The sequence below is a fragment of the Pavona decussata genome, unplaced genomic scaffold, assembly GCF_977016875.1.
Source record: "Pavona decussata unplaced genomic scaffold, jaPavDecu1.1 SCAFFOLD_109, whole genome shotgun sequence".
NCBI lineage: Eukaryota > Metazoa > Cnidaria > Anthozoa > Scleractinia > Agariciidae > Pavona > Pavona decussata.
The window spans coordinates 772,215-795,000 of record NW_028145523.1 but is presented as its reverse complement, the minus strand read 5'-3'; the positions used below and the strand labels follow the sequence as shown (position 1 = coordinate 795,000).

General features: G+C 38.9%; 1 protein-coding gene, 1 long non-coding RNA gene and 2 pseudogenes across 14 annotated transcripts in view; 1 reads left to right on the top strand and 3 right to left on the bottom strand.

Annotated features, from left to right (window-relative positions):
• Positions 1 to 19,215, bottom strand: part of LOC146470922 (uncharacterized) — a 31,978-nt gene extending 12,763 nt beyond the window's left edge. For 2 of the 12 annotated variants that reach the window (XM_085121441.1, XM_085121444.1), the window contains exons 1-5: positions 19,060 to 19,215; positions 17,523 to 17,610; positions 5,546 to 5,584; positions 4,191 to 4,232; positions 1,156 to 1,194 (exon numbers count right to left, since the gene is read on the bottom strand). In XM_085121441.1, coding sequence (XP_084977567.1) covers positions 1,156 to 1,194; positions 4,191 to 4,232; positions 5,546 to 5,584; positions 17,523 to 17,610; positions 19,060 to 19,154 — 303 coding nt within the window. In that variant the 5' untranslated portion in view covers positions 19,155 to 19,215. Of the gene's footprint in view, positions 1 to 1,146; positions 1,195 to 4,190; positions 4,233 to 5,545; positions 5,585 to 17,522; positions 17,611 to 19,059 lie in introns of all 12 variants that reach the window. The other 10 variants (XM_085121443.1, XM_085121450.1, XM_085121449.1 and 7 more) reach the window with 7 other exon arrangements.
• LOC146470925 (uncharacterized) lies at positions 2,267 to 4,004 on the bottom strand. Its single transcript, XR_014866924.1, has 2 exons — positions 2,937 to 4,004; positions 2,267 to 2,773 (listed from the first exon to the last, which is right to left on the bottom strand). It is a non-coding gene; the product is annotated as an uncharacterized LOC146470925 (long non-coding RNA).
• On the top strand, positions 7,979 to 14,178 carry LOC146470924 (uncharacterized; annotated as a pseudogene). Its single transcript, XR_014866923.1, has 4 exons — positions 7,979 to 9,073; positions 9,647 to 10,270; positions 10,642 to 10,893; positions 11,831 to 14,178. The product of XR_014866923.1 is annotated as an uncharacterized LOC146470924 (transcript).
• LOC146470923 (putative ATP-dependent DNA helicase Q1) lies at positions 14,313 to 17,046 on the bottom strand (annotated as a pseudogene).
• Positions 19,216 to 22,786: the final 3,571 nt, after the last annotated feature.

Here is a 22,786-nt window from a genome sequence, read left to right as displayed (position 1 = left end):
GTTAATATGGTTAATGTAATTTTACAAAAGAGCAACCCAGGGTGTGGGGGGGAGGTCTTGTGGTAAGTAAGTGGATAATAGTTTATGCAGTCACAGCATTTACAGGCAGTTAGCAGTAGTGTTTGGTCCTTGCAGTACCAGGTTCAGCGATTAAATGTATATCCCCACACAGCGTGCACTGTGTCCATCCAGTTGCTGTCAATAGGGAACTTAAGCAGCGACCACAGCGACGATAAAGAGAAAAAACAATTTATTGCTTTGCATGTGTGCTTTAATTTTTGGCACATTTCTCTGCTGTCATCAGAAAAAACAAAAATGTGAAATGACCAAATTCATGGTTTTGTGGAGAACGAGTCAATTTAGTTCCTGGATACAGCTGTGCTTCACGCACATTGTACAAGTTAAACGAATTGGAGTAATAATAATTGTGAAGAAGTTCAAGTAACACAAACTTATATTTTCAAGTGACGCTTCCGCTGGCATTGCCATCGTCATTGCTTAAAGTTCCTTAATACATGTAGATTAGGTAATTGTCTCAGGAGCGGCTGGCAGTCCTCTGACTGCTCAGGCTTGACCACGTCAATGCTCAGAGTTCCATCTCATGGTTGAGCAGGAGTTACAAGTATGCTGGCAAGTATCTTTCATGCCTTTGTTGCCTTACGCTGCCCACCCATCCCCATTAATTTATGTAAGTTTTTATCCATTATGATTTCTATCATTATTGTCATTATTATTTTTATGTGGTATTTCTTTTCCCTGGACTTTTGAGTCTTTCCACTGAATTTATTCTGTGTAACTAGTGCCCAGTTTTTGGTGAGTGTGTGTGAGAGCTCATGGCTGGGTTATAGGCATTACCAGCCAAGGCAGTGGTGCCATCAAGGGGTGGGGTCATTGTGCCAGTACCCCGTGCTTTCCTGGGGCATCTGACCTCCAATTGCGACATGTATGTCCAATCAACAAAAAGCATAACATAAATGTCCACTTTGTGTTACAAAGAAAGTCATGTTTATACTAGACACAATCAGTAAAAAAAGATGCAAGATGCATGGTCTTAGTCTGTCTTAAGCCAAAAAAAATTAAAGGGAACATGAAACAAACAACCATTAAACTGAAGATTAAGTTTGTGGTAATTATTTTAGTTACAACCCTCCTTACCACTTGGTTGGAAGCTCTCCCACCAGCACTAGATGATGCCTGAAAACAAAATTATGAGCCAACAATCATGCACTGTAGTCACCTACATTTATTTACTAAAATATTGTGCAGTTCCAGAAAAAATTCTAACCCACCCCAAGGAAGGTCATTGGAAATTCCTAGGGGGAGGGGTTCTTAAAAGCCAAAATGTTAGAAGCAAAGTATGAGGCCAAACTGGAATTTCCAGGGGGGAGGGGAGTGCAAAACAAAAAACCTTCTGTGGAGGGAGAACGGATAATTATTTTCTGGAATTGCACATTACAAGTGCATGGAAAGGCATCTACATCTTGTTGTAGTCCAGCTGTTATCGACCACAATTGTTCACTTTTATGATAAAAGCATGAAACTTTGCCATACCCGTACCAAAATTTGCGCTGTAACTAGAGACCAAATCAGACGTTAATTTTAAAGCCAAAAAGAGGCCAAAACGAGCCAAAATATGGGCTAAAAATACAGAGCCTAAATGGAACTAAATAGGACCTCACTCAAACCTAAATATTTGAGCCTCAAACGAAGACAAAATTAAGTAGCGAGAACCCGAATTAGGCCCGAATTTGTGCCAAAATAACGCCGTAATTATTGCCTTACCTTCCCAACTCCCAAGCGTCTGTTTCGATCAGATAAGCCATATCGAAAAGGGATATACTAAACAGGGCCTAAATTTAGGCCCAAATTACGCTGTAATTATTTTCAACAGAAACATAAGGAATATAATTATATTACAAAACAAGGAGTCATTAGGACCAATGCACGTGAAACCAACAAGTACCCGTACGAAAATTCTGGGCGAGAAAGCGGCGAGATTCGGGCCATAAAAAATCACGCTAATGAGCGAGACAGAGCCTGACGATAATCACCCTGACAGGAGCGATAAAAATTGAACGATAAATGAACGGGAATAGAGCGAGACGTGACATTTGAATCGCTTGTTCGGTTGAAATTATGGCTCGCTAAACAAGCTGAATTTGACTCAACGGAGTTGGGCCGTATTATGGCCTGACTAATTAAATGTAGGTAATGCAACCCCAGACAATAAAATAGCATGTACACATCAAATAAACTGCTATCGTACTTCTCGTCAAAAACTTGTTTATTATAAATCTGCGCCATGACTAAAATAGTGTTTATCTTTCATGATCTAGGCGGTCATACTCTGCCCGTGATGTTTTCTGTTTGCGACTCTTCGATACAACTGCAAAATTCACGGCTATTCGAAAGGCCTTGATGTCAAAAACCGATTCAGCCTACTGGGTGCCGTTTTGATTTAAAAATTACGACCGAGAAACCGAGTATAAATTTACATTACCACGTTCTAGCGCACTGTCGCGTCGAGCGCATAAGCTTACCTAAACCGCGAAACGCCTTGTAAGTGGCGAGCGGTATTGTGCAGTTACCTTCAAAAATATTTATATTGTAAAAAAAGGGAAGAGTCGCTCAATGTGTGCCGTTTATTTCCTGTAGCTTCCCTTGCTGTCCCAGAAGCTTTTTCCTTGAATAGCTAACTTGATTCTTAAAATTTATTTGTTTTGGTTGAGGGCAGTCCAAAGTCCTATTGGTTTGCAGAAACACATCACGCATTCTGAAAAACAACGTAGACAACGAAGGAATAATTTACAGTTGCCAGCAAGTTACATTTTCACCGGAACAACCACACATGTACATTTCTATGGCCGTGAATCGATCCTTTTCCATCCCGTGGGAATTCAGGTAATGTATATCAATCATCTTATTATTATACTTACGTTTGGGACACTCATGGAGAATAAATAAATCCCGAGGAAAGCTGTTTGCTTCTCCTGAACGTGTCAGTTCTACAAAGCTCTTTCAATTCATCCACTGGACAGGGTATAACGAGACTATAGTAGACTGACTTTTTATCGCTGTGAAAGTATACACAAGCATACAAAATTCCATCCATTGTCTTCGGAAACAACAACTGAAGTAAAAAAGATGATCTTATTTTGAAGAAAAAGGAGCTAAACGGTCAAACGTCTGAATGCACAGCTTTCCTGCTTGAACTGCCCGGCGCTAAACGAAACGGGATAAAATTTCAAAATGACAGCCAATCAGGAAAGTCGAGTTTCTGTATCACGCGATAGGAATCTCTTTGATTGAATTGTTCGTTATACGGGCCGTGCGTGATTCTCCCCCAAACTTTTATTTTATTTCGTGTAGGTAATAACTGCACGCGGAGTCGAGTATTTCGGCTAAAACAATTTATAGCCGTCTCTATACTCTCAAAACATGCGAATCGATCATCTTCACGAACGTTGCATTTGTGTCTATGTTTGGAACACGACAAGAGCCAGCCATATTATCGCCCATTTTCGAGCATTGCAAATGTCTACAAACCCAGAGGAGGTAAATAATTTTTAAAATATCACGTTCCATTCTCCGCCTGATTCTCGGCCATAACACAGCCTGACAAATATCATGTTCATCTGCATACGACGTAAAATCAGTCTCACTCGTTCACGCTAATTTCTGGCCATATTATCGCTCAGAACATAGCAAGACAACTGTCTCTGTCTAAACCGCTGTTAATTCTTGTCTCAATAAATTCACTTTCAGTCTTATAGTTAGAACGTAACTGGTTTTAGGTCTTTTTTTGGCTTTAACAACCGAACGTAAATTAAGACCAAAAATAGTTACCCTGCTTTTTAGGCTTTAGGGTTGACCTTATAGCCAAAATCTTAACCTAACTTTTTTACGCCCTGAGCTGTTAGGTTCATTTTGGTTGCTATTTAGCCTTGTCTGGTAATCTAAGGCCTTAATAAGGCCCTGTTTTGGTTGATTAAGGCCATAGGATTTCGTACGGTAATTGCTAACATCCCCAAGAACAACATTTTTTGATATGGAGCCAGACCAAATTCACTACTGGCGCCGAGTACTGCACATGTCATAAAATACCCAACGTGGAAACGAGGCTGACAATATATACCCTGCTTATTGAGACTTAAGGTTAATACAGGAGGTACAGTGCTTTTCTGACTTACTGAGGCACCTGGACGTGAAGATGAACCACCAAAATTGGTCTCCTGTATGGACACAATGCAATTAAAAGAGTTAAGAAGATAATGCAGCAGTCAGTACCGCTCAAAAGCACCATAAGTATCTTGTTTTGTGTGCTACAGTGTTAATATGGTTAAATGTAATTTAACAAAAGAGCAACCCAGGGTGTGGGGGGAGGTCTTGTGGTAAGTAAGTGGGTAATAGTTTATGCAGTCACAGCATTTACAGGCAGTTAGCAGTAGTGTTTGGTCCTTGCGGTACCAGGTTCAGCGATTAATTGTATATCCCCACACAGCCTGCACTGTGTCCATCCAGTTGCTGTCAATAGGGAACTTAAGCAGCGACAACAGTGACGATAAAGAGAAAAAACAGTTTATTGCTCTGCATGTGTGCTTTAATTTTTGGCACATTTCTTTGCTGTCATCGAAAAAAGCAAAAATCTGAAATGACCAAATTCATGGTTTTGTGGAGAACGAGAGCACACAACCGTGAATTTTTCATTCTCCTTCCTTACTTGAATGCCATTCTTGTCAATTTAGTTCCCGGATACAGCTGTACTTCGCGCACATTGTACTGAAGTTAAACGAATTGGAGAAATAATTATTGTGAAGAAGTTCAAGTAACACAAACTTATATTTTCAAGTGACGCTTCTGCTGGCATTGCCATCGTCATTGCTTAAAGTTCCTTAATACATGTAGATTAGGCAATTGTCTCAGGAGCAGCTAGCAGTCCTCTGACTGCTCTGGCTTGACCACGTCAATGCTCAGAGTTCCATCTCATGGTTGAGCAGGACTTACAAGTATGCTGGCAAGTATCTTTCATGCCTAAGTTGTTGCCTTACGCTGCCCACCCATCCCCATTAATTTATGTAAGTTTTTATCCATTATGATTTCTATCATTATTGTCATTATTATTTTTAATTAGTATTTCTTTTCCCTGGACTTTTGAGTCTTTCCACTGAATTTATTCTGTGTAACTGGTGCCCAGTTTTTGGTGGGTGTGTGAGAGCTCATGGCTGGGTTATAGGCATTACCGACCAAGGTAGTGGTGCCATCAAGGGGTGGGGTCATTGTGCCAGTACCCCGTGCTTTCCTGGGGCATCTGACCTCCAATTGCGACATGTATGTCCAATCAACAAAAAGCATAACATAAAATTAATGTCCACTTTGTGCTACAAAGAAAGTCATGTTTATACTAGACACAATCAGTAAAATAAGATGCAAGATGCATGGTCTTGGTCTGTTTTGAGCCAAAACAAATTAAAGGGAACATGAAACAAACAACCATTAAACTGAAGATTAAGTTTGTGGTAATTGTTTTAGTAACAGCCTTCCTTACCACTTGGTTGGAAGCTCTCCCACCAGCACTAGATGATGCCTGGAAACAAAATTATGAGCCAACAATCATGCACTGTAGTCACCTACATTTATTTATTAAAATATTGTGCAGTTCCAGAAAAAATTCTAACCCACCCCAAGGAAGGTCATTGGAAATTCCTAGGGGGAGGGGTTCTTAAAAGCCAAAATGTTAGAAGCAAAGTATGAGGCCAAACTGGAATTTCCAGGGGGGAGGGGAGTGCAAAACAAAAAAACCTTCTGTGGGGGGGGGGAAACGGATAATTATTTTCTGGAACTGCACATTACAAGTGCATGGAGAGGCATCTACATCTTGTTGCAGAAGACACATTAAAATTTTTCACAGGATAAACTACAGTTGTGTATTTTTATTTCACTATGGTACATTAATTCCACTGTACATGTAGTCTAGTGTAATACATTTTTTTTTTGTCTTTAATTTCCAGAGCTCTATGGTAACATCTCCCAACTGAACAAGAAGATTAAGAAGATTAAGTCACAGCAGCTGACCCTTTCTGGCCACTGCCTCCATCATGCAGAGCTTCCAGCTGGCCAGGCCATTGCTTGGGAGCAATCTCATGGCAGGCATGTAACCCTGTCAACCTGCCACAACCTCCAGACTTTTTTGGGTTAAAAAGTCAGAAAAACGCTCCATACTTGCCCAGGTTTAAAATATGCACTACCAGATTTTGTGTGTTGAACATGGATCCAGCATTTTAAAGGATTTGATGATGTGAAACTGCGAAATGCATGTACAAACCTTGGCCTCTTTTGCACAAAACCCTTTAATTGCTAAAATCCTACAGACTACCAATAATAAGCACCCCTCCCCTCCCCCTTCTGAATATAAACCCATAGATGACTAGATTGAGCTGTTTTAAGCTGTAAGCTTTAGTTAATGTTTCTGAAGATTATTTCATTGTCCAACTCAACCATGTTTTGAATGAAAACACCACCCCCCCCCCTCACCCTGCAAAAAAAACTATTCCTCAAAAATGTCTTTGAATGATTATACAATTAACAATTATAATAAGAATTTAAAAAAATTAATAATACTTTGATACAATGAGAAACTGCAAACAAGAAGGTTAAAGATACATTATAAAATATTTTAGTACATTGTACACAAAGCTACGTACTGAGCATTGTAAATGATAAAAAATTATTTCTAAATTAGATATAGGAATGTACAGTTACAACAAAACAATTGTGTTCTTCCAAACTCAATTTGATACATTCAGTATTTTTTCAGGCAAGTTGCATGGCTTTGACAAGGTTCACTGTACAGGGTTCATGTATGCCAAGTGTTAAGGTCAACTGTTAGAGTACTGATTAATTCCCATGTTTTTAGAGCATAAGGTTCCACATTATCAAGTGGTCAACCCTTAGACAATAACCAGCTACTCAAACCCTTCAATTACACTGTAGACCTAGCAGCTGCTGAACAACAAGTATTTCATTCCATTATAACTGTACATGTACACTGTAGAGTACAACTCATTTTACTGTACACATGGAACTGTCTGGAAAATCACCTGATACTAAGCTGACAAGGTCATAGGACAAGTTGGCTAAATTCACGGGATACTCCGCAAGATTGAACAGGATAATTGTTTTATTATTCAACATACTGATAACAAAGCACAGTTTTATATTGCAGAAAAGCTGGAGATGATCTTAATTTAGCCATTTGTCTCCCCAACACACAAAATTACATATATTACAGGATTTCTGTTCACTACGTACGGACAACAAATAATAACATTCAGTACGCCATGACCAATACTTGGACAGTGTTATGTGCTGAACAATAATCCTGGATTAAATCACTGAACTCAACTACAGTGTAGTCATCCACTACATTCACAATAATTTCAAGAGTTGTAATGCACTGTGCACAAAATAGAGAAACAAACAATTCTACATTTTGTAAACTTTGGTGGGGGAGGGGGAGGGGGGCAGGGAACACTGAGGTTTTCAGCTCCTGCACATGTACAGTAATGTAAATTTCATACATGTACACTTCAACCATGGGCAATACACTAGGTCAACTTTAAACCCTGTCGATAGTTCTGGCTACCACGAAAAACAACACACGTACACATGCATTAAAGCATACATCTTATGAACACGAACATGCACTTTCCAGCAGCAGGCAACTGAGAATGTCAAATAAATAAAAATTATCCCACCCCCCCTTCCCTTAGTCTCCCCCGCAGCCGTTTTTTGGGCTGTCACGCAACGCTCCCCCCAAAAGAAGCGGCTGCTGACATCCGAACTGCATTCCTTTCTCATTGTCCATGCGGTTTGTTTGCAGTCTTTAGAACAGACCAATCACATGCCAGAAAATCTAAATGACGTAAGATTTCGCGCGAAAATGTAGTTGTGGCAGATAATCTAGCTCGTGTTTTTGATCATGGCGGAGGAGACTCCGAAAAAAATTGTTGATGAGAGCTCAAAATGTTTCACATGTTCATCGTTGTGCCCTGGTAAAGACAAAGTATATATTTTCGGCAAAACTTCTCACAATTTCGCTGAAATCATAAAATTGACGCTTAACATAGACGTCAACTGCTACGCTAACGACGCGAACACTAAATTGTTTGTTTGCAAGACATCGTGCTATAAGCGGCTGTTAAAGTTTCAGCGAGCTACTGAGAAAGTAGAAGAAGCTAGAAAAGAAATCCAAGACGCCTTTCAAGCAAGGCCAAGGGCTAAACGCTTGATTCGACCTACAGATGAAGATCAGGAAGAAATAAGTGGATGCTTGCCATCAACAAACCGAGCGAAGGCGTCGAGAACACTCGAATTTAGCTCGGCTAACAGGCCTTCTACCACTTGTACTTCTTCTTTTGACATTCAGCCACTGCTAGCTGGTTCGAACCCGCTTAGTTATGTCCGCGGCTTCCTATCACCGATTCAGCAAATCGGTCCGAATTATCGAGTGTTTCCGCACGTTGACACAACACAAGACTTTCGGCCTCCATTGACCTCAACTCCTTCGTGTTCGTCGGCAAACAGGGAAAACAGCCTCGTGGAAACTCAGCAAGTAAGGTTATCCGTGCAGTATCCCAGCAAAAGCCTGAACAAAACGCTTCAAGGGACTTACCAGAACGTTGGCAAAGCGCTTGCTCATGGAGTACCCTCAAGAATTGCGACAGCAGTAATGAATTGCCTGCCGGTGAGAAATCACATTTATGAAAAGGTGATGAAAGTGGTCTCGAAGGAAGTAATTGGTCTGTGTTCCAAAAAAAACCCCTCGCTTGTCAGAAAAACGGGAAAAAAGGATCTGGAGAAGTTTGACTTGGAGGATGTTTGCAAGGAGTGGCGCGAGAGAGCTCCAATTTTTTACTCTTTTCTTCTCACATCTGCTGTCAACAAGAACACGAAACGTTCAACGTGGTTCGGAAGCCTAGCCGTTGCGGGATCTGTTCTGTTAAAACAGAGAAATTGTGAAATGAGCGCCACGGCAGCAATCATGGGTGTTCTTCTCAAGAGTAAGGCAGCGGAGGTACGGTTTTAAACGCTACAACTTATACCTTTATGTGTTGTTTGCTAAACTCAAGTGTTGCATAGGCAGATATGGGTGCTGCTAATTTCCTCTTCCTCGTGATCGTTAAATGACATTAAATTATCCACTTAACTTCAACAGTTGTCGTTCGTGCCTAAGATAATTCCCGCTAAAAGTCTCACGAATAACAGTAAACACCCACATAAAAAGAACCCGTGATTTTTTTGCAACAGGCTGAAATGTTAGTAGAGAAGAGTAGTAAGCGTTGCTTGCATGTGCGGTATTTATTTTTGACCAAATTTCAGCCTGGAGGTTCTTAATTTGCCGTTTCTTTTACGCGGGTGTTTACTGTAGTTGACTTTAAGAAGCATTTAAATTTTAGTTTACTGTATTGAAGTGGCACGTGATCATTGTTGTTGTTACTATTAATATTAACATTACTATAAATCTGTTTTTGTTCAAAAAGCATAGCAAATAATTTCTTCTATAATTTTTTTCTTACATGGAATACTTTTTTTTAATGCACACGTAAACCTTATGGCTCTGTGATATTCCCTTTTTTTTCCTTAATAGGCCAGCCTGTGTAGATTCAATAAGCTGAAGTTTACAAACTCAAACCGTCAAACTTTGAGAACTCTGGATACACTGGGTGAAAACCATGACAGCTATTTGAAACAGACAAGGGAGAGGATTACAAGGGAAAATGAAGATCTGCACCTGCTTAAGGAGAAGATCAAGAATTTAAATGATGTACATGCTACTCACCTTTCTTCTCCATCAACATGTAACTGCAATGAAGAATTGTCTGTACTGAGGAAACAAGCATTTGATTTGGAGAAGTCCACTCATCCTGGTTTTGTGATTTCATTTGACAATTTGGATATTCAGTTGCAAAGGAAAAATATGTCAATGGAATCACAAAACCGGGATTACCACTGGGTCAATCATCAGATGATTGAGAATCATGTGCCTGGGGCCCATCTAAATTCAAAAGGACCAAAGGCAAACCTCGAGGAAGTTTCAAACCTCAAGTTTCTTCCTACTCTTGATGACCAACAGCGACAACGGTCCAACTATATCATACACACAACACGGATCCTGGTTAACGACTTTGATGCTTTGGCTCCTTTGAACGATGCATGCATCTTTCACATCCCCCACAAATATACAAATGAGATGGCTCAGAAGTCGAAGAAGGTATTTTTTTTAATGTGTAAAAGTATTACATAGTATGTTCCTACACCATGAACATTGACATTTGCATTTATATTAGGGAACCTGGATAAGTAAATGAATAAATAAATAAATAAATAAATAAATAGATAGATAAATGAATAAGTAAATAAATAAATGCCTGAATAAATAAATAAGTGATTCAAAAAGTATGAATCATGGGTTTGATGTCTAGTAATTTTAAAACTTTCTACTAAGATAAATGGCCACAAAATTGTTTTTGTGACCCCATCATACTCTATGTGCTGTGGTTTGTTTACTGCCCTGGTAAGGTTTTCAGGTCTTTCACTAACTACATGAAGTATTATCTGAAAGAAGTATCATTTTCTTTGCAGATTCCACTTGGCATCATCTTCAAAAATGAGAACCTCAATGAAGACATGGTGTCCATCCTGCAGCAATTCTTTTCTTACCTTCCAAAAACCGGTGATGGTGGTGTCGATGGTCAGCTATTCTCCGGTGACCAGCTAACAGTCGAAAGAGCAGTTAACGTCATTTCCTCTGTAGCAAATGGTTTTACACCAGAGGATCGTTTGGAAGGCATAACCTTCAGCTGGGTGATTGGCATGCTGCCGTGAAAGTTCTCAGTGTAAGTACATCAAACAAGGCAATATTAGTTTAGATTAACTTTGTCAAATGAAGGTTATTTTTCTTTTTTTTTTTTATAATTAGCTCGTTTATTCTGACTGGCATTTGTCTGCCCAGATTGTTTTTACTCAGGGATTTAAATGTAATAATAATAATTATAATAATAATAATAATAATAATAATAATAATAATAATAATGGATTAGTACCTAATCGAGAGAAAAAGAGCGAGGAAAAAGCTACGAAGTATGGTCCCTTGAGGTGGGAACTGAAGGAGCAATAATTATAAAGGATACGAGGTGCACCAGTATAGTAATCTAAACTATGACTTTTATATCTAGTTCTCTCCCTCCTCCGCTTCTTTTAAAAGAAAGCTTAAAGAATTTCTTCTTTCTAGGTATTAACTTCTGTAAGGCTGTAATTCTTAACTAACTTACTTAATATGTGTGTGTGTACGTGTGCGCGGTCAAAGTTAATTTACCATAAGTCCATATTGTAATTCTAATATAAGATTAGTTAAGTGAGGAAGCCTGACTTGTTATAAGCTTCGTGGTTTCTTTCAGGTTTCCTCGCCATTTATTTTCTTTCTTCAATTTTTTTCTTCATTTTTTCTTCCCATCTGTAAATGTTGTGTATATGGCGAAATAAATATTGTATTGTATTGTATATATGTTTATATATTTTATTGATTTATTCACGTGCTATTTTAAGTTGCACTCGGCTCACAGGTTATGCTATGCGCCCTGTGTTGCTTTCTGATACTGTGCATACAGATAGTTTTACTGCGCATAATAATAATAATAATTTTTGGTTTAAAAACAATAATAATAATTATATTAATAATAACTTATAGTATATTACTGGAATGCCTTCCATGTTTATCAGATACCTAACTAACACCTCATCAATACTAATCATACGTTATTTTTTTCAACAGCTAATATACTCCTGAGATTCTTCAGTGGGAAGTCTGATTCAGATCTCTGCACCTTTTTTCAGACCGCACACTTATCAACAGGCGGAATGTAACAGGTGATCCTCATTCTTCGTACCGAGCAAATAGGGAATTTCTCAATGTTATATTCCAGTCACGAGTGATCACGGCTCCAATGAAAGTGTTAGCCGGTTCACTGACAAGACAAGTGCCCCAGCACACTACCCCTTGCCAAAAGACAAGGCGAAAATGAGAAAAGCCCAGAAACTTGAGTGCCTCCATGGAATCTCTGAGAAGGTGGTAGATTCTTTCATTTTCCAGTCGGGTGAAGAAGTGCAAAGTCTGGTGGATGAAGTTTTGACCGAGGAAGAGAAAGATATTTTGCAGCAGCAAGAACTTACTGCTGAGGGGAGATTTCCCTGCAGATTCCCAGGGTGCAACAAGTCTTTTAAGTACAATGGCAAAACAAGAAGGAATCATGAACTGTCCCATGATCCACCAGTTCAGGTTAATGATGATTCCCCCTCACTGACCACATCTTCACCTAGATGCACTACCCCTCTGAAAGAGACGAAAGCAGGTGATGATGTGTACAACTATAACTGTGCACTCATGACAGATTGCTTTTTATTTTTCAATTTTCTTGATGCCATTAAAGAAGGAGATGGGGCACGGATTATGCGTCAATACAAATACATCATGCTTTATTGCAAGGCAGATGGATCGCACAGCACAAAGTATGCACTAGAATGTTTGTACCAGTTTTTCCTAGTACATGCACTTTTATCCCAAAGAGACAGTGAGCGGTTTGTTTGGAACCGCTCTGTTAACAACAGTGGTAAAAAAGGTGCTAATATCCCATTGGATGAGGATACAGAACATGACAACAACGCTGTAAAGCAAGGCATTCGCAATCTTGGGCCTAATGTCACTGAGAAGGCAGTTCAGAGATTATCTTATGCAAGGAATCCAACAGCATCGATACTGGGAAACCTTGATGATGGCATCAAGCGAATGTTACCATCGGGAAAACATTCCCATGGAAGTCTGGAAAGGGACCTAAATGAGCTCGTTAAAAGAGCAGTTGAATTAAAAATATTCACTGAAGTTGAGGGACGCAGCTACAAAACATTCAGCAGCTTCAAGAAAGATAGGTTTGCCAATTTGGATGTCTCTAGCCTTCACCAATGGATAAAAAAGCATAAGAAAAACATTATGTGGGGAATTAGGGCAAGATGAGCATTACTTTAAAGGGAACTTCCACTTTGACAACAAGTTGACAGTAAATTGTGCGGAAATAGTGTCTTAATTCTAAATTTTAGTTTAAAAAGTAGAAGTGACATTCAAGTGTGCTAGAAATTAGATGTGATTATCGCTTATTTTTGATTTTAAATTTCCCGGGCGCCGCCATTTTGGATTTCATGACGTCATATGGTTGCCTCTATTGTTAGAAAGCAAAAGTTCTTTTGTGTGAATCAATTGAGCAACCAAATGACGTCATGAAAGCCAAGATGGGGGCGCCCGGGAAATTTAAAATGAAAAATAGGCGATAATCAAATTCTGCTTTGTCCGACACAGAAATATGATTCCCATGTTTTCCAACTGAATTTGAGATTAGATTATATTCTCAACAATTAGATGTTAATTTATTTCAAGAGTGGAGGTTTCCTTTAAATTTGCAGAGATCTCGACAGAATACATTTTGTCCTTCAACCGATTTTAAGTTATGATTATAATTAGTGAAAAGGAAAGAGCCATAACATTTTTGTCGGTTTTAGCTTGCATTTTTGTAAAATCTTGCATCTTCATCCCATCACAAGGGGAGTTTACAATTTGTTTATCTACACCCCCACCCCTTCCCCTACGCCTCCTTAATATGGTAGGAATCCAGACCCTCAATTTTTTTGTCCGTGCATTTTGATAAATGAAATCCAGAGGTTTGATTGTTTGCTGGCACCTTTGAATAAAATGCCTCAAGGACCTAAATTTTGTAAGCTTCTTTGAAGGAAAACTTTACAAAAGAAAACCTTCACCTTTAGGGGTGGTACAGACAAAAGTTGGAAATCCCACAATCACTTAATTCCCCCTTTTCCTTCTGGGAAAATAATTGGAATTCCAATGTACTTGAATGGTTTTGTTTTTTTCTAAAAATTTGTTCACAAAAGGACAAGATGTAATTTAATGAGAGACACTTTTGTTGTATTGTCATGGTGATATGCAAAAATGTTCAGACATTTTTTTTTTCATGCTAGGTTTTACCATAGACAAAGTGCCAACTTGCATTTAGACAATGATTAAAATAACTATGGTTAAGTGGCACTGCTATTGATGTTGAAATATTGATTAATAATTTTATCTTAATAATCAAACTTTTGTACCTCTAAACATTAAATAATACAAACGTTTTATTAACTCTTTTTAATACCAGGGAAAGTTTTTAAAATTTTGGAAATGTAAAACTGAACAGGTTGCATTTCAATGGCCACATGTCATGTAGTTCCACATTTGGTTTCATTTGAACAGTAATTATTATTGTGTGGCCATTCGAATGTAACCTCTAGTTTTTAAAGATACTTCTTTGTCAATTCTCTGCTTAATTTTGTTACTAGTCACTTTTGACAGGAAAATAAATCACAATATTTTCCAGCGCCTGTTAATTCACCTTTGTCACAGTTTCATTATACTTGATGATCCAAATTCATGGCCTCAACAGTTGCCAATACAGCTGAAGGTACTTCTATTTCTTGTGAATTATTGCACACAGGTTCTTGCTCTAGCAAAGAGTCTTCGAGTTGGGAAAGAGACAAATTGTCTAGGATCATGTCAAATAAGTCATCATCTTGGAGGAATTCATTCCACTCATCAAGAAGTTCCTCGTCCAAATCATATCCCTTTTCCTCTAAAGGAGTAGGGTCAGATGACTGCATGCCAGTACCCACATCATTGAACACTTTGCTGATAATTGTAAGAATCTCCAGTGCATGCCGTGTATCCCATATCTCCACAAATTTGTAAACATCAGAAAAAATGAAAATTCTGTCTAAATTATCCAAAACTTGTGTGATTTGATGCTTGGAGAATCCTAGCATGAACTGTAAATTTGTGAGTGTCCTCACATCCCCATGAGCTGTTGTGTTCAAGAGATTGATAACAATGGATTTGTAATATTGAGTCAGGCAACCTTCCACAGTTTTTCTTTGCTCTGTATCCACTTTTCTTTTTTTACCCGAAGCAGTATTCTTTACTTCTGCTTGAGATACAGGATAACGTGCAAAAGTGCCACAATCAGGCAAATCACATTCACAATCTACAGCACAGTTATCACAGCAAAGATGTGGAACTTCATGCTGCCAAGTAGTGGCATGAAAGTGCTTTAGCAACTCCTTTCTTCTGCAATGATGTGTCTTCACATATTGTTTCATATGGCCTTCAACATGGGTAAGAAGGATTCCATGGTACAAAATATACACAGCACTTTGAGTACCATCCCTGCCTGCTCTCCCAGTTTCCTGAATATAGGATTCCACATTTTTAGCAGGTCCATAGTGAATGACTCTATGCACTCCCTTACAGTCTACCCCCATCCCAAAGGCAATTGTGGCAATTAATAGTCGAATAGTTCCAGTGGTTGACTGAAAGGAGAGGAGAATTTTCTCTTTGTTTGCAGGAGGTGTCCATGAGTGCAGCATTTCAACAAGTACATTGGTTGGATCATCATCAGTTCCATTAGAAACATCATTTCCAAGCATGCCTTTTATCATTCCGTAAATAATACTGCACTGCTTGATAGTTTGACAATATATAATTGTTCTTTCGCTAGATGTACCTTTCAATTTTATCTCTTCAACCAGCCACTCAAAATACAAATCATGGTCAGTGTCTTTTTGCATACACTGCACAATGTAAGTTACATTTGGCTTGTTTGGGCCTTCTTGGACTTCAAATGGTTTATCCATGAGAAGAATATTTAAAATTGTTTCTTTTGTCAGGTTTGTTGCAGTTGCAGTCAAAGCAATCATTTTAGCATTTGGTGCTAATGATCGCAGCTCATGAAGGCGGCCATAACACTCATGGAATGCTGTCATTTTATTGTCCTCAGATGTTCCCCTGAAATGTACATGTAAACGGATTAGTGACTTACGACATGAGAGAAAAAATCCTTATTTCCCGTTTTGATTTAATATTTGTTTTGAATATACAGTATCAAGTTATTTTTTCTCTCACGAATTTTCCAGGAAAAGTATGTTTACAGATTAACTTACACTGTTTACATGTAGTTCCCTGAAATTATTCATTCTCTTTTGCTGCATTTTAGTCCAAATCAGTTCAATACAAAATTAATTCGTAAAATATTACAAAATAGAAAAAAAAGACGGGTTAAAAATGCCACTAATGATGTAGCTTGCTGACCGTGCAAACGAAGCTGTACGCTTACCATTTTTTCTTCGCATATTGATATTTGCACACATATATTTCAAATATTCGTGAAATTGCTTTTTTGAAGGTTCAAAGTGTCGTTAAATGGAAAACGCTTTTTAACTCGGACTTACCAATGCCGTAAAACATGAGCTTCATCGACAGCAACAGCACAAAGTTTCCTTGAGTAGACATCATTACTCAATATACATCGCCAGCGCTCGTTCATAAGCCATGCTTCAGGTGAGCCATAGACAATTGAATATTCTCCTTTCTCTGTCTTTGCACGTTCAACTTCAATGTTTGAAGAAATGTTAATGGCAGACAGACCAAGACTTCTCAAATACTTCACTTGATCTTCCATGAGACTAATCAACGGTGAGACAACAACAACAATGTGACCATTTTCGTCGGAAACTTGGTCATACACGAGCGGCATAGCCTGATAAGTTAATGATTTCCCGGATCCTGTAGGCAAGTTAACAAAAATATCTTCCTTCTCGAGGACGAATTTTCGAATTGCAAGCTTCTGGTAAGCATTAAGCTCAGAAATTTTAAACTTTGACGACGCTTTTTAAAAAGCTGCTTCAAGCACCGCCATCTTGATTCAGTGATATCTTCCACACGAGGGCAATGATAAAAAGCGGTCCCTAATTGGACGATTCGGTTTGGCGCGAAAGGGTTCCTAAAAATGGAACCCTGGCTATGATTGGCCAATACGGGGAAAGGAATGCAGTTCGGATGTCAGCAGCCGCTTCTTTTGGGGCGAGCGTTGCGTGACAGCCCAAAAAACGGCTGCGAGGGAGACTACCCTTCCCTCCCAGTGGCCAATTCACTGAATGGGATGCTGCTCCATTTCCATAGTACTTAACATTAAAGTTTACAGTAATTTCTACCCATGTGAGCCTGTTAAAGTACAGGTGTAGCAAAAACTGAGAGTATTGTTAACCCCAGCATCTCACATCTCCCTAACAGTTTGTTGATAACATAAATTAATATTTTGTTCACAGCTGCCAGACAAGCAATGCATGGAATATCTAAATCCTACATGAACACTGTACTTGACAAGACCAACATCTACATGTAAATTGTACACTTTTGGAACAAAGGGTTAATTAGCCATGAGAGTGACATTCTGGGTGCCTGTTTGCTCACTTTTTTGAAAAAAAGGTTGTTTTCAGTGATTGTTCAGTAAATGCCTTTTTTTTACAATTTTCACAACGTTTTTTTTGTGCCTCTACATTCTTACATGAAAAGTTCTGTCTATATTCTTTTTCACCTTAAACTGATTCATAGGTATGGCTTCGGGTTTTCTCACTCTGGGATCCTCCCATGTTGTCTTGTGTGTGGTGTGGTCAATGAAATAGCTGCAAAATCACAACAAAAAAAAATGAGACAAATCCGGAAAAAAAAAACGGCCTAAAATTCGACATAGGTCGGTTATGCTCTCAGCCCTTCAATAATTAATACACTGTATTATTATGCAACCATTTACAAGTTTAATCCAGTAAAATTTACATCACTGTATTGTCATTAAATTAGTAAGTCAGAACTTGAAACTGGGATGCAAGGATAATTAAGCAAAATTAATGTTTGAGTTTCAGGTACATCTAGGTTGATACTATTAGTGGCTTAATAAGTCCAACACCAGAGCAAAAAAAAATTTTTTTTTCAAAACATTACATGTACAATGTATTAAGCCAACACCTGAACTCTTCCAGGCGCAACCCTCTCATTTAATTATAATTATTGTTATTTGCTAAAAGTAAACAAAAAGCTATTGAAAATGTGGACAGCAAGTTTGCTTAGGAAAACTGACACATAGTGACACTCTTCAGTATAAGTATGCGAAAACTGAAGGAAAGGTTTGAGACACTAAACATGGATGGTTGATCGGGTCATTATGATCCAGTTCAGGTATCATATCTTCCAATTTCTCCCCTGATAAATTTGGGATATAAAGCATGTAATTGTTGTTATGACCTGTAATTCAATGTACATTAAGCATACCATGGTAATGCAGGATATGAAGTCATGTATGTACATGTACATTTTATCAATGTTTTCATAAAATATGATGATATGTACACTTGAACTAAGGGTAGATCAATGTTTACACTGACAAGCGTTTGGACTTACATGTACAGCTGTATCATGTGCAACCAGAACCTCTATATTGAATGAAAAAATTTGCCTGTGCCAAATTTTGGTATGAAGTGTTTCCTAGCACGATTAAAAATACGCTCTAGTGCGAGCCCCCTTCCCAACATAACAGTCATTATTCTTCAAAATGCATAATTGCCATACAATGTATTTCAGATCTTCCTTTCTCAAGAACCGGGGCATGGTTAAACCCTCTATTTTAAATTTTGGAACAAGCATCGATAGGTTAATAACTTGCCGAAATATGAACAAAATTCTATTACAACTTCTACCTCCAGGGATGGGAATGTCCTTGAATTCTAGTAAAACATTGATCGTGATAATCAAAGCATCAAACATGCTGATCCATGCAATGCAACACAGCTTTACAAAAGCAAAGTTTTATTTCCAAGTAAACTAGCCAAGGAATCCAAGAATGAAAACATACACCGCCAAATCGTCCTGAAAGGCTAACATCACGATCATATTTTCTCCACAAAATTGCTGTCGTATGCGATCTACCAAAATGGCAGATGCAACTAGCTAAATGTACTATGCGAGACAGGAGTTCGATTTGTAGCCACCGGAATTTACGCTTAAGCTTCGGTATCTGCTATATATAAATAACAAAGGAGTAATAAAATTGAAAAAATTTCGAATTCGATAATACTTACTATCTTCTGACGTTTGCATCATATCTAGCTTCCCAGCCTGGAGGTAAGGGCTGGTTTTGCCACGGTTGAAATTGTGTCCACCCTGAATTCGCCATCTTTGTTTCTGTTTTGATGGTGCTTCTGACGACAACAGCGATTAGTCTTTCATGTAATGAAACTTGAAATGGCCCTGGGCAAAGAGTGGGCAAGAGTTCATCACGCAAGGTCTCGCGCTGCAATTTTGATAAGTGACCAGGCAACCTTTCTTTATTCCTTTTTAGCAATCTTTTAGCTTTCTAAACAACTTCTCTTCAGATTAACAATACTGTACAATACAATGGCACGGAAATTTTTGTCTTTTGGTTCTCTATGCTATCAATCGTTGTAACTTGTTTTAGTATCAATCAATACTATCGTTCTATTACGAATTCTGTTCTCTTATTGGCTTGCGCTACTCACTATCTATTGTTGTAGATAGTGTGTAAAGTGAGTAGCCTAACAGGACTAACAGTGTACGGTTGTCAACAAAATGGCGGCCGATTCTTCACCTTTGTCCAAGAGTCTGTGAAGAGGATTTCGATAATTTACTAGTCAAGCGTTTTCAGAGAAGATAAAATTGCAACGAAATATGGAATGAAGATTTTTCACGGAAAGAAAAGGAGTCGAAACAAGAGCTAAATGATTTTATACTTCATTTACATTTTTTTGTTAAAAAATTTTCAGAATGGTTTCAGTTTCGTTTCAGTTTCAAGTAAATCATGGTTTCAATATAAAATCTTGAATGAAATGCAATGTCGCGCACATGTACAGACTGCCAATGCAATGTGGTGCAGTTGTTAACTATCCGCGTGTATCGTGACCTTTTTATATCACTATCCAATAAAAACGTGATTCGTCCTGTTAAGTTTTAAGACTAGTGGATTTATACTAAAACAATTAGGTTATTCGCTCTCAATTTCTATGCATGATATAGTTGAATCGGCCTTTGCCTTCATCAACTATCATGCGATAGAAATTTAGAGCTCATAATCTAATTGTTGAACTCTCAGAGCTTCAGTCACGGCTGTGATTCAGTTACAAATGCCTCGCTCCACTTTTATAACTGCTGCGTTTTTATTGCGGGAGCTCAATAATTTCCCCCTTTTGTTTACATCAGTGCATCGACTGTGTTGCGTGGCACTTGGTTTGCAGTCAAAATTACTAATGGCAAGTCAAAGGAATTTCGAGACTTTACCGAGAGAATCATGTGCGTGGGGAGGGGGTGGGGGGGGGGGGGGGCTCTTTCTTAGTAAGTTTCATTAGGAGACCCTTCCCCCGGAGATTCAGCCCCTTCAACGGTTACCCTTTCACGTACCAATACCCCTTTCACATAAATAATTAACACCAAAACTTGTACTCATAATAAATAAATAAGATATTTTAACAGGGAGCCCACGTCACAAAATGTGATTTTCAGTGAGGCCCTGCATAAATCTAACGTAAAAATACAAAAAAATTACAAATATAGCTATCTAAAAAATAAAAAGTAAAAAGGATAAGATCGATAAAAAAAGTCTACATGTTTCTAATAAGACGTCTAAAAACTAAAAAATTGGAAATGTTCCTAATGCCGTCTGGGAGAGCGTTCCAGTCATCTACCGCATGACAAATAAAACGATGCTGTCCCCAGACAACTCTTCAGTTGCGTATCTGAGCAAGCCAAAGCGTCATTAGTTTCCGATGGCAATCAAGGTAACTTTGATTTGTAATTTTACCCAGAAACGTCTGCTAAGATTTTCCCACCCGTTTTATACATGCATTTTTAAAATTGCTACCTTTCATTTCACAGTCTATTAGCTTGCGATGTTTCAGAATAATAAAAATTTTATCGCAACCCTTTCTCATACTTTGATGGTGGGAAGACACCTTTTTCGGGGCGGAGCCTCCTCTTATAGCCCGCTCTATGGGGTAGGTCACCCTCCCCACTTCCGGGGTGTTCGTAAAACTGGCATAAATGGTTCTTTAGATTTAGCTTTTGTTTTTACAAAACTGTCCTCAACGCATTTCGAAACAAAAGCTCTGTTTCTTTATTTCACTAGAAATACGTGACTCACGTGACTCACGTGACTCTGAAACAGTCATGTAGCCTTACCCGCGCACATGACGAAAACTCGCGTGCATTTTCTGCTCCGCTTCCAGAATCTCGCTGTCGATTTTGTAAAATGAAGCAACGCGGGAGAAACTTTATTCTTAATCAGGTGTTTCACTGTGATAGATATGTCTCAAAGTACAGAGTATTTCCTGGTCATTACTGCTAACCCTGAGCTCAAGCTCGGGCAGCACCCTGCCGATTGACGCATAGTACTACTTTCAAATATCTCTTTTTGTTCCAGAGATATTCAAGTTTTTAAAATGTGCAAATTAGGCAGGTGATGACGTCATAAATTCAACCGATTTTGATCAAATATTATGAAAAAAGATATCTCAGCCAATTTGTATCAGAAATGCTTGATTCTTTGCAGTGACATTGTACTAGATGCACTCCACAGTAGGAGCTTATCAGTTTTGTTACCATGGCAATATACTGGGTTCCAGCCCTCCCTGATACTTAAGGCTTTGCCGGCCCCTTTGGCGTTCTATTTTGATATTTGCCAATGGTGCCTCATCTGCATGATCCACTTGACTTATTCCCCGTTACTCCCAGTGGAGCATAGATCCATGGAAACTGCTGCCCGCCATCTCGATCTGTTATGGGCTAGCTTTTCAAGCTCCCTCCAGGTATAGGCTGCCTTGCCCATCTCATCGTCTACTGTTCTCCTCCAGCTGTTCCTGGGGCGACCTCGACTTCTCTTACCCTGTGGGTTCCATCTCAGTGCATGCCTGGTTATATTGCTTGTTGGTTTTCTGAGCGTGTGTCCGATCCAACCCCACTTGCGCCTACTTATCTGGGTGTCGATTCTCTCCTGTTCAGCTCTTTCCCACAGTTAGTCCTGACATTCCGTGTACCGAACAGTGTGGTTGCCTTGGGAGTAAGTAGGGGGGTCGGCATCACGGCTTCCTTTTGGCTTCCCCTGTGATGCGTCATACAGGTCCCCGAGGAGACCCCTTCTCCTCCCAAGCTTAGACAGATTTGACTTTGCGCGTGTTTCCTATGGTTTCTGTAATCGCTTTGTATCCACTTAGTAGGTGATTGGCCCACCAAGCTTCACCAGAGCCCCATTGGGCAGGCTTTTCAGGGTTCTGAGCAGGCCTTCATGTCTACCGTGGTGGCCCGGACGAACCAGTCCCCCGCCATACTTCACCCTACACTGAGCAATCCCCTACTTACCTGTTCCCAGCTACCACGACGTGGACGAGGGGTTGGACTTTGGTAGCCACCTGCATGATCCAGCAAGCGTATAAATATGTTACGTCGAGTTCGTGGCCTTGTTAAATGTTTTTCAAGCTGAAAATTACTAAAATATTGAAATCAGCTTGAAAAAATAAAATAGTATATAAAATATAAATGCTTAGTTTATAGTGGAAATGCACTTAGCTACCCAAAGCACTAGCTAGTTTGCAGGCATTCCACTCAGAAATAACGGGAAACAAATAATAATCAAATCGAACATAAAGGGGACTGGCAAAGAGTGAGTTGCCATGGGAACCGAATTTTTTATAGGCGTAGGTGTATTACCTTAAGAACTATTAACCTACTAGGTTTCATTGGTTTCTGCTGTAAATTGACTGAGATAGCTCTATTTATATACTTGACGTTATATTGAGTTGA